The sequence below is a fragment of the Macaca nemestrina genome, chromosome 6 (assembly GCF_043159975.1).
Source record: "Macaca nemestrina isolate mMacNem1 chromosome 6, mMacNem.hap1, whole genome shotgun sequence".
NCBI classification, from domain to species: domain Eukaryota; kingdom Metazoa; phylum Chordata; class Mammalia; order Primates; family Cercopithecidae; genus Macaca; species Macaca nemestrina.
In genome coordinates, this window is record NC_092130.1 from 47,667,708 (window position 1) to 47,682,676 (window position 14,969).

Sequence of the window (14,969 nt, forward strand, 5' to 3'; positions counted from 1 at the left end):
CCGCCAAGGGGAGTTTCCAGGAAGTGGCCATATTGGATCCATTCAGCCGCAGCCGCCCGGGCGGAGCGCGTCCCGCAGCCGGCTGGTCCCCGTCGCGGCCCCTGCGCTGGTCCCAGCCCGCCCGCCCGGTGCGGAGCTCGCCATGGCGGCCACCGACCTGGAGCGCTTCTCGGTGAGGGCCCCGCTGGGCCGCGGTGCGCGCGGGAGGCGCGGGGCTCAGGAGGGGCCGCCCTGCAGCTGGCGGGGGGCGCGAAGCGGGCTGTCAGCGCCGCACTGCTGGGCCTCGACGCCGGGCCAGCTCGAGGACCCTGGCGCGGGCTCTCGGTCGCGCTAGCGGGGGGTCCCGGAGCGTCGGGCGGCCTGCCTTGCCGGGCGGCTGGTCGGGGTCGCTTCCTGGGGCGCAGGCAAGGCAAACCCCTTTTGCGGGAAGGAGCAAAGACCCGCCTGGCTCCGGGCAGGTGCGAAGACAGAGTGGCGCCCGCGGGGCCCGCAGGGGAGGTCCGAGACACTCCGGACCCTGTCGCCCAGGGTGTTTCTTTCTGCACACTTGGGGAGAGTCCTAGCCGCACAGGTGCTGCGGGATAGGTACAGCCGGGGAGGATGTAGCCCCCCACAAGAGCTCAGGACAGTTGCAGACTTGAGTCCTGAAGACCCTTGGCCTGCTTTTCCTTCCTCCCTAGCTCCCCTCTGCCCCCGCTCCCCACGCCGGAACCCTGGGTGCGACTCCAGGCAGGTCAGGCCTCAGTGGTTGGGTCTGCGGCAGCCATTCGCCAGGAGCTGGAGGGATTCCAGACTCAGCCCAGTGGGCGTTTATCTGGGCCCCAGTCCAGGTCCTCAGAAGGTTGACGTCCCTGGTGGTCCCTGCAGGGGTCTCACTGGGCCCGAACCTGCCGATAGCCAACTTACTCAAGATTTCATAATTCACTCGGGGGAGGGAGGCCTTTGGGGGATTGTGTCTGGACGTCCCCTGCTGTTTAAGGCTGGATCTGGGTGTGTCTGGAAGGCTAGGCTGTGACAGTGAAGGAAGCTGTGTCCTCTTGCCAGCATGTGAGGCCCTGGTCGGCTGGAAGGGGGAGGAGGGGGAGAAGGAGGAGGAGGAGAAGGGAGGCTCAGGGCTGTTGGAGGGAGGGGGGAACTCTGAATATGTGAACGATAACGAATTGGTTCTGGGGCTAAATAAGGGAGCCAGAACTTATGTAATTAATGCTATAAATACTGTCATCCGAATTTATATATGTAAATTTTCCCTTTAATCTGAAAATACATTTCTTGGTCTACTTTGGAAATGTGCATGACTAAAGCAGGAGCTCTTGGTTTCATAATTTCTAGACTTGGGTGTTTTATTCCCATTGGGGAGGGGGGCCATATGTCAGTTAAGTAAGTTTAAATACATGAGGAACAGATTCAGAGGCTGGGCTACTCAGAGATTCACTTCGCCCCGTACTATAAATTGGAATTTATGTACCGGAGGAGGGCAGTGCCTGAATCCTAACAGACCTGCTGATTAACTGGAGGCCAAGAGACCCGTGAGTGCCTGGGCGTCTCTGCTTGTGTGTCTGTGTGCATTTTCTGTGCCCAGCTGACCAGAAAGTTATGTCTGGGTCTTGTCCGTGGCCGGAGGTTTAACAGTTGATCTTGCAGGTGGGAGAGGTATGTAGAGAAACCAGAATCAGACAGCCTGATAGGAATCCTAGACACTCCTTGTTGGCCATGTGACCTTGGGCAGGTTATTTAACCCCTTGGTGCTCTCCTGTGTATAATGGGATAGAAATATTACCTCCCTCATAGGGGTACCATGAGGATTCAACAAGAGAATCCGGGGGAGGTACTCAGAGCTGTGTCTGGCACATGATAAGGACACAATGAATAATATATGCTACCTATTGTCCACGTGGATGTGAGGACTGGCGCCCTATGTAAGAAGGGAGCAGAGGATGCATCTGCCCTGTTCATGGAACTCTTTGTAGGGCTTCCATCCCTGCTCATCCAGAGATGGTCCTCAGAAGGTTAGCTGAGAGGCCAGGCTGTGGGCTGGACAAGCCTTCCCCTGGGGTCCTGTGTTTGCTCTCGGACCATTCCTGTGAGGAGTTTGGGTATTAGCTGCGGGGTGGCCAGGGCACAGAGAGGGTACTGACTCAGGCACAGGCGTAGAGCCTGAGCGCAGGGCCTTGGTTGCTATGCTAGCTTCAGCTGGAGGGATGGACTCCTTCCACACCCTCTGCACTTTGGGCTGTCAGCCTGCTGGGAGGACTTGGATAGGGTTGGATTTGGGTGGAGACCTTGGGTGGAGTTTGGTCTGAATTTTAAGTCCGGACTCCATTCACCCCTCCTGGCTTGTCATCTTGGGAAAATCATTTCTGCCTTTATCTTGCTGTAGAATGGGCAGAGCCACACTGGTTCCTCAAAGAGTTTATGGAGGGTTAATTGCAGTCCGTGGCATGTTTGGAAATATGCTGAGGTGTCTTGCAAGCCCCAGGATGTGATGGAGCCGTGACAGGTCTACACTATCCCTCTGGCCAGCTCAGTGGTCAGACTAGCCCTGCAGTCCTGAGAATCGTCCTGACCTGGAGCTTAGACAGCATACAGAGTTGTACTTTGAGATGGATGTGTGCTGGGTTCCTATGTCCTCACATAGCATGGTGTACACACCACAGGCTAACAGCCTTGGCATCCTGACTGGGCTCTGCTCCACCCTAGATCAGTATTGGGGTGAGGGTGGGCATCCCCTGTGTGTGGGTGTGTGGAGCAGCCCTCTGGGGAGGGTGTGTTGCCCCTTGCCCTCCTTGGGCAGCCAGACTCCTGTCTACTCTTGCTGTGCCCCTCCTCCTAACTGGAATCTTGACTCTGGGGCTCAGCCCTTCCTTCCCCGAGGGCCAGCTCCGGTATTTTCTCCTGCCAGAATCTCATAGGTTCAGACCCCGTGGTGAGCAACCCTTTAGGGCTTGGGGAAAGTGAAGCTGAGTGGGAGAGGAAGAAACGTGCAGCACGCAGCCTCACATTGGCGTTCTTCCCAGCCAGTCACTTACCCCCATCTCTGCTTTATCCCCAGCACCATCTGTCACTTCCGTTGTCACCCCCTCAATCTTGATACTTCCCCAAGAAGCGGGCTCTCCAGGGAGTACCTAGTCCCTCCTGAAGCAGGAATTGAGAGCCCTCACCCAAGTGGGGCTCAAGGTCTCTGTCAGAGTGGTATCTCCCCGTCTTGTAAAAACGGCCAGTAGCCTCCTTGCTGAGCCATGCCGAAGAGAAACGGGAGCTGAGCAAGAGATGCCCGTGCAGCTCTCAGGGCACATGTGAGCACCACCTGCAGAGCCGCAGCTCTGCCCTCTCCCCCAGGAGGTGAGTCTGCCTGCCCGCCCTCCATCTTGGGCATCAGACCATGCTATGTGTGCCCACCTTGGGAAGGTCTGCTTGGGGTCTTGACTGCAGTGGGTCACAACTGCAGGGCTGATGGGAAGCATTGGCAGCCCAGGGAGCACATGCTAAAAGACTGACCATGATAGGAACAGAGAGGATGGCAATCAGGAGATGAGCTCAGGGCCAAGGAGGAGGGAGACTGGATGGAGCCTGGGAACCCAGGGTCTGACTTGTGTCAAAAACCTTGGATGGCAGGGAGGGCAGTGGGTGCTTTGAGCGCATTATCTTGTTGATGCTAACAGCCCAAGGTTGGGTGAGGATGCAGACTTTGGTCATTGGCCAGTAAAGGTAGGGGGAACAAGATCCAAATTCCAACACCAGTGATGACAGAGAGGGTGGATATCTTTGCGTTTTGAGCCCTCGGATGGGCTAGGTGGAAGCGTATATTATATTTGGGGCAGTAACTACCACGAATGTCTCTGTGGCTCAAGTCCAGCTACCAGAGGCACGCAGCTGCAGGATGATAGAGCAAAGGGCCTGAGGGCCAGCTGGCCTCTGTGTGTCCCTTGCAGCCTCCCCAGTCTTCCTGCCTCTGTGCTGCCAGCTTGAGTGTCAGGATCCCCAGGCATGGCCCCCAAGGCAAAAGCTTTGCCAGACAACCAGATGCGAAGCTATGCAGGCAGGAGGGAGACACATCTGACTGGGGAAGAGACACCCTCCCAGGGTCTCCATGCCCTCATGGTAGAGCTGGGGCACTCTGTTGGCTTCTTTTGGAGCCATTTGAACCTTCAGAGCTCCTATAAGAACTGGGCCTGGGAAGAGGCAGTGGAGGACAGGGCAGGGGGCATCTTGGCTCTGCGTGCAGTTGCCCTACATGTTCTTGGGGCAAATTAGATATTCTCCTCAGGACACATGGCTTTCAGGTGTTCCCTATCCTAGAGGTCAAATTAGAGGGACAGAACCAGCAGAGGAAGGTACAGGGGCCCATGTCTACTGGCGGGTGGCTGGCTGTTTTCTGAGGGGGCTCCAGGGCTTGGGCTGCCTGATGCCTGGGGTTCAGGAGGGGCTGTGGGTTTGGACCCAAGCCCACTTGTCAGACCTGGCTCTTGGGCCTGGGTACAAACCTGACATTCTGCCTGGTGTTGGAATGAATGGACAAGCAGCAGAGAAGTATAGCAGTGCCACCCCCATACCTCCGCCAACCCATGTTGGTGCCCATGCATTCCTCCGTCCCTTTCCAGCACTGGCATCCATCCTGGGGTTGGACGGAAGGCGGGGCACCTTTGCTGCCCACTTTCTCCCTCCAAGGGGTTTCATTTGCTGTGAAACAGAGACTGCCTTCTCCTGCCATTGATATCCAGACCACTCGTGGCTTTCCCTGTTACAAGGCAGCGGTGGCTGCTGCTGGAGTCCCTGAGCTAAGTAAGAAAATATGAATGCCTGGAGTTCTAGTACATTCAGCAGCCCAGAGCGCCTTCCCCATCTCTGTGGTGGGATAGACCATTCCCTCTCAGGCAGCACAATGAAGGCCAAGAATGTGTCTGTCCTAGGCCTGGGGGTTGGGGTGGCGAGTACTGGCCCAGCTACCAGTAACTGTGCTCTTAGTTTCCTGGAAATCTGATTTTGATGGCAAAAGTGTGAAACATACTATCCCAAATAAATAAGCTGCAGCCTGGCTGGCTGTATGCAGAAAGGGAAGACAGTGCCTCTTAGTGAGAGAGAAAAGCAGAGAGAATGGAGTATTAGGGTCAGGGGATGGTTTTGCTCCCAAAGTTCCTTCTCTTCCCAGGATGGGTGCAGTAGGACTGGCCTTGTGAGGATGATTGGCAGCCCAGCTGCCATCTCCCTGTTACCTTGACTGCCATCATGTTGGGACCATGGAGGGTGATCCTTGCTTGAATCTTCTCTCAAGTTTCCGGTTGCCACTGTAGGAGAAAGATGCTTTGGCTCCCAGGTGTCCTCTTGATTTGGGACAGGTATATCCTGCCTCTCTTCTTCCTTCCTGGCCCGGGGTAGCAGCATCCCACCCCTACCCTCCCACATATGTCTCCTTGGTTATTTCCCGTAACCTCTGACCTGGGCTTAGAGGCTTGCTGTGGAATCCTGGGACCAGAGCCGAAGCCTTTCCTGGGAAAATTCCTAGGATTCCTCTCAGGCTCAAGGACAGTTGTGCTTATGACCGCGACCATGGGTTCTGGCTAGAGGCCTCTGCTCTGGCTATTTAAGGCCCAGGCTGCTGGGAGGAGCTGGAGCCGGGGCTAGCATAGTTTGTGCCAGGAACATGGGTGGAGAAGGCTCCCAGTGGTCCATTGACTCCTGGGGCCATTGCTCAGTTACTTAATAGGGCCATCCTCAGGGCTGGAGCTCCCCTGGGGAGTGGGCTTCCTGACTGCCTGACTGGGTACACTGGTGAGTGGGTGCTAGGCATGGGAACCCAGAGGAAGAAAAGCATCCAAAGTCCAAAGCACTGGAGAACTCTAGAAAGCCTGGGGTCTAGGGGCTGCTCTTTGTTCATTATTCAGTAGCTAATCCACCTATGGTGGGGTATTCTTTCTACTCCCACTGCAACAATCAGCCTAGTTTGGGGGTTTGGATCACAGGCGTCTCTATTCACCCACAGCTTCCCTGGCTCTGTTGGTTTAGACATTCAATAGATTTCCAGTTCCTTCTGGATTAAAAACCTGTTTTTGTGTGTGGGCAACCATGAGATGCAGTTTCTTCCCAGATCCCACCTTGTTTCTTGGTAAAAGGGGCAGTTCCTCTTGGCTGGTGATGAGGGCTGCTCTAGGAGGCTCAGACAGAGCATTTCCTGATCAGGAAAAGGGCGTCCTAGTTATCCACTGGGCTGCATAACAAAATGCTGTTCTCCACTTTGTCTTGGACGGCTGGGCATGGAGGCACGCAGCCGGCCTGAGAAGTTATTATTTTGGTTGTCATCTTTGATGCACCAAAGAAATGATGACACAGAAGCCTGGGGCCTGGCTTAGGAGCCAAAAGCTTGTTAGTGATTAGAGAGGGGATAATGGCCCCATGGAGTTTCTCATTGCATATGTAGAGCTCAGAGCTCTACAGAGAGCCAACTCTCTCTATCCTGGGACTTTGAAGACGTGTAGAACGCTCACCCCTGTGTGAGCACCTCAGGGAGCTAGGTGTGTGGAATGAGCCAGAGGCTTTGGGTCCCCCTCTCTCTGGGGTCCAAGTTAAGTTGTCCTGCCTGAAGACTCCTCCCCACAGAGCAGTCTGCCATGGGGCTTCCTGACCTGAGAATGGAGCCCGGCTGCAGGGTCCTTCCAGCTCACTCCCACCAGAGCCGGCTTACAGACCGGCAGGCCTTTGGCCCACACTAGCCCACTGACGTGTTGTATTGGACCCTCATGGTATTCTCAGTTTGTATTGGTTGTCAATCTTTAAAAATTACAGAATTTCACATAAAAATATAGATTTCTGGGCCAGGCATAGTGGCTCACACCTGTAATCCCAGCACTTTGGGAAGCCAAGGTGGGTGGATCACCTGAGGTCAGGAGTTCAAGACCGACCTGGCCAACATAGTGAAACCCCGTCTCTGCTAAAAATACAAAAATCAGCCGGGCGTGGTGGCTGCGTGCCTATAATCCCAGCTACTGGAGAGTCTGAGGCATGAGAATTGCTTGCACCTGGGAGGCGGAGGTTACAGTGAGCTGAGATCACACCACTCCAGCCTGGGTGACAGAGCCAGACTCTGTCTCAAAAAATACATATATATATATATATATGTATATATAGAGAGAGATTTTTGGGTTCTCTTTAAAAATGGGAAGATTTGGCAACACTAGACCTGCTTTCCCACAGTTGGCTCGAGTTGTGGAACTGCGGCCACCATGGATTGAGCATAAGCACAGGCTCTCCAGTTCTCCGTCATTCTCACCTCTCCTCGGGAGCCCCCACACTTGGCTGAATTAGCTGCTGTCTTTCATCCAGCAGGCAGAGAGTGATGTGACTAGAAGCATGGGTTTCACAGTCATGTTGTCTCCATTCAGATCCTGGCTTTGCTCTCCTGAGCAGTGTGGTCTTGGGCAAATTACATACTCTCTTAATGCCTCTATTGTCTCATCTGGACAATGGGGAGGCTTCTGTGGCCTATGTCATAGGGCCGAAGTGTGGACTAAATGAGATTAAATTAGGGTTACGCATAGCAAGCATGCAATACATGTTAGTTATGTCTGTTGTTTTTGCCATTGTTATTAGGGTGGTGCTGCCCTTCACCTATATATGTTACCTGCCTGGCTTCTAAAGGCATTTGAGCTTAGGCTTAGCCCTCTGAGGTCAAGGATCTGATGTCCTCATCTTTTCATTGGCAGCCATCCCAGTTCCTGGCACACAGCAGACATGTCCAGTGAGTGTGTGTTGAGTGACTGAATGAATGAATTAGGAGCCTGCTAAGAACAGGGGAGGCAATGTAGCAGAGTGGTTTGGGACAAGAGCTTGGTCTACTATTAGGTCCCTGCTCTGCCCTGGTTAGTTCCCTAGCTTCTGTGTGCTTCAGTTTCCTCCCCTGTAACATGGGGATAATTGTGGAGTCTGTCATCCACAGTGAGGAAGGACTAAATGAGAGCCTGGGTGTAAATCACTCGGCTTAGTTCACATAAGGTGGTCCTCAGTGAGGTGTTGGTATCATCTCAGACATCCATTCCTTCCTTTGGTTGTGAACACTGAGCTGTTTTACCTTCCACACTGTCCCTCCTTTCTTGGCTCTCCTTGCTTTCTCCCTGTTCCTCTGCATCCAAAGAGTTTTACTTTGGATCCTATGGCACTGAAGATGTTTCAGTTGCAAGTAATAGATAATACCAGTCAACTAGCCTCAGTGATAAAGAGGATATGGCCAGGGGTAAGGAGAAAAGCCCAGAGATAGGGCAGACACTGGCTTCCTCTCTTCTTTGTGATTTTCTTGGCTCTGCCATCCTGTGAGTGGACTGAAGCCTTAGGCTAGCTCCCCTAATGGTTTCAAGATGGTCATAAAGGCTCAACCTGTGTCACTTGCCTGTACCTGCACCAATCATGGGATCATGCTGATGGGCTCCCACCCCAGGAGTTGGAGCTGTGGTCTTACCCACCAAATTGCAGTTCTGGTAGCCACTGGGAGACCTGACTATTTCTGAGTCATGGTAGCTGAGATGTGCAGGAGGTCCTTCAGAGGCTGCTGGTTCCTCCTAGGTTGTAACCCCACTCAGGTTGGTAGAGATGCCTGGGCCAGGCACCCTAGAGCAAGTAATGCAACTTAGATCACGTGTTGATGCCAAATCTATGATCAGGGAGTTGGCATTAGTGAGAGTTACCCCTTGGCAAAGCCTGGAGGTCAGATCAGTCTCCTGGGACAAGGTAACAACACTGTCTCCATCAGGGTCAGTGGCCATTCTGTGTGTGTATGTGTGTGTACATGCATGCTCCATAGACTCATACCCCTGACTGTTCCCTGGGGCTCCTAAACAGATATTGCCCCAGATGTGTGGCCCTTGCAATAACAGAGTGTAGTCTGGGCAGCAACTTAGGGATGATGACCTCCTTGTACCCCACACTTCCACAGAAAGAGTCGAGCTGTGTGAGGGGAGGCCACTCTGCAGTTGCTGTGCGTGGACAGGTGGTTTATGTGAGACCCGCCCCAACAATCCCCAGTGCTACACTTAGCCTCTGGAGCCTAGACCTGTAAGAAAGTGGGGGAAAACAGGAATGGAATGGCCTCTGCTTCTCAGTAAGTGCTCTGCATCCGTGTGTGTGTGTGTGTGTGTGTGGTTTCCAGACACAGCTGACTTGGTGGGGTTTGGCGGCAGACTACAGGATGTTGGATTGCATCCTGATTGTGTCACCCCTTGGAAGAAGAGGATGAATAAACACATAGCCTTCTCTGCAAGCACAGCACGCCTTAAATTTTGGAGATTTTCAGTCTTGCCTGAAAAGAAAAAAGCTCTAGACTAACTGTTGTGTCCTCCATTTGATCCTCAAGCTGCCATAAGGAGGTGGAACAGAGACTAAATAATGAAGCCCTGTGTAAGGTGGGCAGGTGCCCCGATGCCGTAGCAGTTGGAGGCCGTGTTCAGTAACTTGTAAATGGTAGCATTGTCCAGCATGTTGGGCATAATAATGGGAGGGAGGGAAGAAAAGAAAACCTGACCTCCCCAACCAGCAGCCAACATCGAGAAGCTTATAGAATAGGTAGAGAATCAAGATGCATTAAAAAAGGATAACCAGTAGTACTAGGAAACAGGATAACTGGCAAGTGAGGGGTCTGGAGTGTAAGTGCTTGGGGGCCAGGTGAGAGTGGGTGCCAAGGAAAAGGTAGAGTAAGCTGTAGAGCCCAGGGGAGGGGTAGAGTTTGAAAGGGGAGCTCAGAGTTACCAGCTAGGCTGGAAGTGAGGAAGGCCTGGAACGCCATGCTAAGGGGTTTGGACCTGACCCAGCACCTCCTAGGCTTCATTAACTACTTTTATGTGGGCACCAATGAGAAGAAGCTACCTTTGGGACCTCCTTGTCCAATTATGTTTGCAGCCCTAAGGAGACCTGGGCTTGAGTGGGGAGATTGGGACATGATGCTTTGGGGCTAGGTGATGGGGAGAAAGGGTCAGCTATAAGAAAAGAGGCTCCGTTGAATGGGAGAGAGCAGGTTTAGGGTTAGCCCTGACTTGTTTGAGGGGATGGTACAACTGCCCAGAGGAGCCATGTGGGGTCTAGGTTGCCAGCACCCACACTTGGGAGTCACTGATGCAAGGCTGCTGTGGGGAGGTAGACATCAATTGTGGAGAAGGTTGGCTTTGAGTGCCAAGGTTCTATGGTTGGGAGGGAAGGATGGCCAGAGGGGTTCAGGCCAAGGCAGTGGGCTGCAGCGAAGGTCAGCTGCTCGGGTGCTGAAGAGATGCCTTTGCAGGGCAGGAGCCAGGGCCACCCATCCATTCCTGACCCTGAGCCTGTATCCACATCTGCCACCGGCCCTATCTCCTGGGCTGTCCTCAGCTGGACCTGCTTCCCCGCCCCGTGGCTATGGGCAGGAGAAACTCTGAATCCGCTGCCCTTTCCTCTCCTTCTCTCCTTCCTTTCCTCTCCTTCCTCTTTCTAGCTGTCTCAGGGCAGTGGGGCTCAGAAATGGAGGAGGCAGGATTCTGCACAACATGGAGCTATCTAAGGTCTGCCCTCCAGAGGGGCTGAGCCTGGGAACCTTCCCTCGGGCAGCATTTTACCCCATTCCAGGGAGTCAGAGAAACCAGCCACACAAGATGGAGTGTGACCATGACCCTCTGCTTCAGGTCCTTGTGGTTTCCTTTTATAGAGCGCTGGGCCGGCTCCAGTGGCCCCAGCTCACTCAGGGCCTGCCGCCCAGCTCTCTGCTAAGGCCAGGCCTCCACATTCTCACCTGGAACCTTCTGTCTAGACAACCAGGACTGAGATAGGGGTGGGACGGTAGCAGGAGTCAGGAGCCAGGAGCTGGGGATCTCTAGAGAACACCACTGAGGCAGAAGGGAGGAGGCCTCAGAGTCTCGATCCCTTTGGAACCCACCCCTGAGCCCCAGTGGGGGGTTGTCTGAGTGAGGGCCGGCTCCTTTAGCAGGGTCCATGCATGAGTCCCACACGTGGGTGTGTGAGGAGCAGTGGTGAGCATGGAGGGCCACGAGCCCAGCTGATACAGGAGGCCCCTCTGAGGGAGCACGCGTGTGAGGGGGTCAGACCAGACCTGCCCCTGCTTGAGTCCTGCCTCAGTGGGAGGGCCTAGGAGGACTAGGCAGGGGCAGCATCCCCCGTCTCCTCAGAGCTGGCTGCAGGAACAGATGCACTTTGTAATCTGGGCCTCTGGGAGCATCTGGGGCCTCCTGCTGAGTAGGAAAACAGGTGGGCCCTTATGGGTAGCAGCCACAGCCCCTGGGGCCACCTACGCCAGGAGAGATGGAGCCCTCAGGCCAGGCATCCCTGGCCATCCCAGGGGAAGCAAAGTCACAGAGTGGAAGGGCCTTTCCCCCTGGGGGCATCGGGCTCCCTCTGGGGAAACTTGGCCTGGAGTTGGCTTGGGAAACTTGGCTTGGGTGTACTCAGGGTGTGACTGAGATTTGTTGAGAATTCAGACATCGGGCGGGGCTGCTTCGCTGTTTTAACTCAGAATTAGCGCCCGCCCCCGCAGCCTTGACCTTTCTTCTCCAGTGGCCTTATGTCTTGTTTTATTTCTCTCTTGGCAGAATGCAGAGCCAGAGCCCCGGAGCCTCTCCCTGGGCGGCCATGTGGGTTTTGACAGCCTCCCCGACCAGCTGGTCAGCAAGTCGGTCACTCAGGGCTTCAGCTTCAACATCCTCTGTGTGGGTGAGTGTCAGGGCCTGGCCTTAGACAGAGGGTGGGTGAGAACCTCCTGGGAGAGGGGGTGCTTCTAGCCCCCTGTTGGGCTACGAGGGGGCTTCCCAGGCAGAGTGAAACTTTGGGGGTGTCAGGATGAGGATTTGGTTGGTGTCTCTGCCAAGGTCAAGGATGGAGTTAGAGCCAGGGCCTGGCACAGCGTTGTCAGGAAGAGTAAACTGGATCGGGCACATGAAAGTGGTTTGTAAACTGTGGGTGTTTATCACAGAGATTTAGGTTCATTTATTCATTTGTTTGTTCATTTAAAAAACATGTATTCATTTACTGCTTCCTACCCTGTGTCAAGGATGTTATGGTAAACAGCTCTGCCCCTCATCACCATATCCTGTGGTAAGTGCTCCGGCACGCATATGAACAAATACAGCCCCAAGCAGAGAGGCTCTCAGAGGTTCCCTGGGAGTCCCAGAAGGGCACAAAGTGCTCTGCTGGTCCCTCTGCAGGTGCCCTTCGGGAAGCAGCCCATCCTGGGTTCCCCCAGCTAAAGCCATGTGGAGCTAGGGCTGTCCAGGGTGCATGGGTTGAGCCACTGGTGGCTTTAGACCCTGGCCCTCCTGGTCCCGTGACCACCCTGGTCCTGGGAAGGGTGTTGTGTACAGCAGGTTATGTGTGAGGTGACTGGGTCTGCAGTGGTGTCTACCCAGCCGCACGGCTCTGCCTCTTCCCTGCTCCTTGAGGGAACACATCACACATCACACACAGCTATGTCTTCTGTCCAAGTCCACCTTTTGGCTCTTCCTTCCACAGGTTATTTCTGAGGCCACAGGAAAAGATAGTTCCTGGGGAATGGGGGTGATGAGGGATGGGGGTGGGCGGCCTGCCCCTTTCTCTTGTCCAGGGGCCATGGATACCTGAGCCCTGCCTGGCCTGGCCACCAGCCAAAGACAGCCCCAGTTCCAGCCTGTGACACCCACTTGTTCCCCTCCTGTGCTCACTGCCCAGGGGAGACTGGCATTGGCAAATCCACACTGATGAACACGCTCTTCAACACGACCTTCGAGACTGAGGAAGCCAGTCACCATGAGGCATGCGTGCGCCTGCGGCCCCAGACCTACGACCTCCAGGAGAGCAACGTGCAGCTCAAGCTGACCATTGTGGATGCCGTGGGCTTTGGGGATCAGATCAATAAGGATGAGAGGCAAGAGGCGGGAAGGGCGGCCCCACCCAGCCTCTTCCCACCCCACCTACATTGGTCCCCATACCAGTAGCCCAGCCCTCACACTGCAGGGGGCCAGGGAGTGCCTCTTGGGGAGTATCTGAGGCTCTGTGGTCACCAACAGACCAGTTACTCCTTTAGGTGTCTGGAGAAGGGGTCAGCTGCCTGTATCCAGTCAGGGATCCTCGGGCAGAAGCTGTTCCCAGAAAGAAAAGGCCAGGGGGCAGCCTGGCTTGGCCCCGAGCCCTGAGTCCCCCAAGCCCCAAGCCCCTGATCTCAGCTGGCAGCCTCCTGGGTGATGGAGCTGTCTGTAGTTACAGGCCCATAGTTGACTACATCGATGCGCAGTTTGAAAATTATCTGCAGGAGGAGCTGAAGATCCGCCGCTCGCTCTTCGACTACCATGACACAAGGATCCACGTTTGCCTCTACTTCATCACGCCCACGGGGCACTCCCTGAAGTCCCTGGATCTGGTGACCATGAAGAAACTAGATAGCAAGGTATCCCTGTCCCCACACGCTGTCACAGGCTCCATAGTCTTCTGCTGCGATACGATGTGGTGGCTGCCTCATGCCTGTCCACCATGGTCCTCAGGGATCTAGTCGGTGGCTTGTGGATGGCCCCCTATTGGCTTGGTCCTCTCTCTGTCTTGCGTCTGTCCCTCCTGCTCCAGTGGCCCCCATTGCTCTGGGCTCTTTCTCCAGAGTCCTGTGCCCTGGGTCTGACCCTGAGCCCCTTGCTTGCAGCTGAATCATTGTCATTCTCAGCCCTGCTGCCTCTCCCGCTCCCAATAATGTTTGTTGCCCTTCACCCCAGGGAACCTCCCTTCCCATCTCAGCCTCTTCTCTGCTCATTTTCTGTCTCTCAATTCCTAATTTCTAGCTCCTCCCTTCACTTCCCCCTTCCTCCCTGATATAAGTGTCCTTTAGTTCCTTCTGAGCCCATCAGGGAGAGGAGAGTTAAGGCCCAGAATTGCGATGTGAACGAGGGCTGGGTATTGTAGGGGTAGAGAAGAGAGGCAGCTTTATGGGAAGGGCTAGAAGAGCTGTGCATTTTGAAGGGCATGTGGCCCCACATCCCTTGTCAGCTCTCACGTGACTGCCTTCCCATCTCAGGAGTTCATTTTTATTGTGAAAAACGGGATAGCCTGGGTGTGGGAGATTTGGGGATCTTCTTATGGCTACTGCTGATGGGTCCTTTTACCTGCTTAGTGGGGAGCACAGCCCCCGACCACTCCTTCTGTCAGGCCCCAGGCCAATTAGGACCTTCAGAGGATTCTGGATCAAAGCTGGGTATGCCTAGGGAGACCAGTTTTGGGGCTGGATGGTGATTTGGGGGAACCAGGGCTGTAAGAAGCACTGCAGACAATTGTTGAAACCCATCAGAATGGCCACAGGTGGCTGGGTTTGCACCATGGCTGCCTGTGGGAGTGGCTCCATCTCTCTGGCCTCCTTCCCCCTGCCCAGGGATATGGCCTGGGCGTGGCTAGCCATGGCATGGGAACCATTGCTTAAAAGAGCCAACCAGCCTGCTGTCCTCTCCCCTGATCCTGGCAGGTGAACATTATTCCCATCATCGCCAAGGCTGATACCATCTCCAAGAGCGAGCTCCACAAGTTCAAGATCAAGATCATGGGCGAGCTGGTCAGCAACGGGGTCCAGATCTACCAGTTTCCCACGGATGATGAGGCTGTTGCAGAGATTAACGCAGTCATGAATGTGAGCGTTGGGCGAGGGCCTCAGGGCCCTGGGGCCAGAGGGCGAGGAGCCGGCACAGATCTGACACAGCCCCAGGAGACTCTTGTTCCCCAGGATTCCAGCCTTAGCTTCTCCAGGACAGAAGGGTGGGCATCTGGAGCTGGCCAGTCCTACATCTGTGGGCAGGGGACAGGAGGAATCTGATAGTGGGCCTACACTGAGGACCCCAGGTTTGGGTGTCATAAGATCTGGACTCATGGAGGAGCCTGGAAACGGAAGGAGTTGAGCAGGCTTAAGGGTTTGGGAACTTGGAAGGGAGCCAGGCTCACAGGTCCTTTCAGGGAGCTCTAATGGTCCCTGGGAGGCCTGAGGGCTGAAAGAACAGCCTGGAGAATCA

General features: G+C 54.8%; 1 protein-coding gene across 7 annotated transcripts in view; it reads left to right on the forward strand.

Moving 5' to 3' along the window:
• SEPTIN8 (septin 8) overlaps positions 1 to 14,969 on the forward strand; it is a 26,874-nt gene continuing 11,905 nt past the window's right edge. Inside the window, exons 1-5 of one of the 7 annotated variants that reach the window (XM_011716621.2) lie at positions 1 to 172; positions 11,550 to 11,670; positions 12,661 to 12,856; positions 13,195 to 13,375; positions 14,432 to 14,593. In XM_011716621.2, the coding sequence (XP_011714923.2) occupies positions 143 to 172; positions 11,550 to 11,670; positions 12,661 to 12,856; positions 13,195 to 13,375; positions 14,432 to 14,593 (690 nt within the window). In that variant the 5' untranslated portion in view covers positions 1 to 142. Of the gene's footprint in view, positions 173 to 11,549; positions 11,671 to 12,660; positions 12,857 to 13,188; positions 13,376 to 14,431; positions 14,594 to 14,969 lie in introns of all 7 variants that reach the window. The other 6 variants (XM_011716620.2, XM_011716619.2, XM_011716623.2 and 3 more) reach the window with 6 other exon arrangements.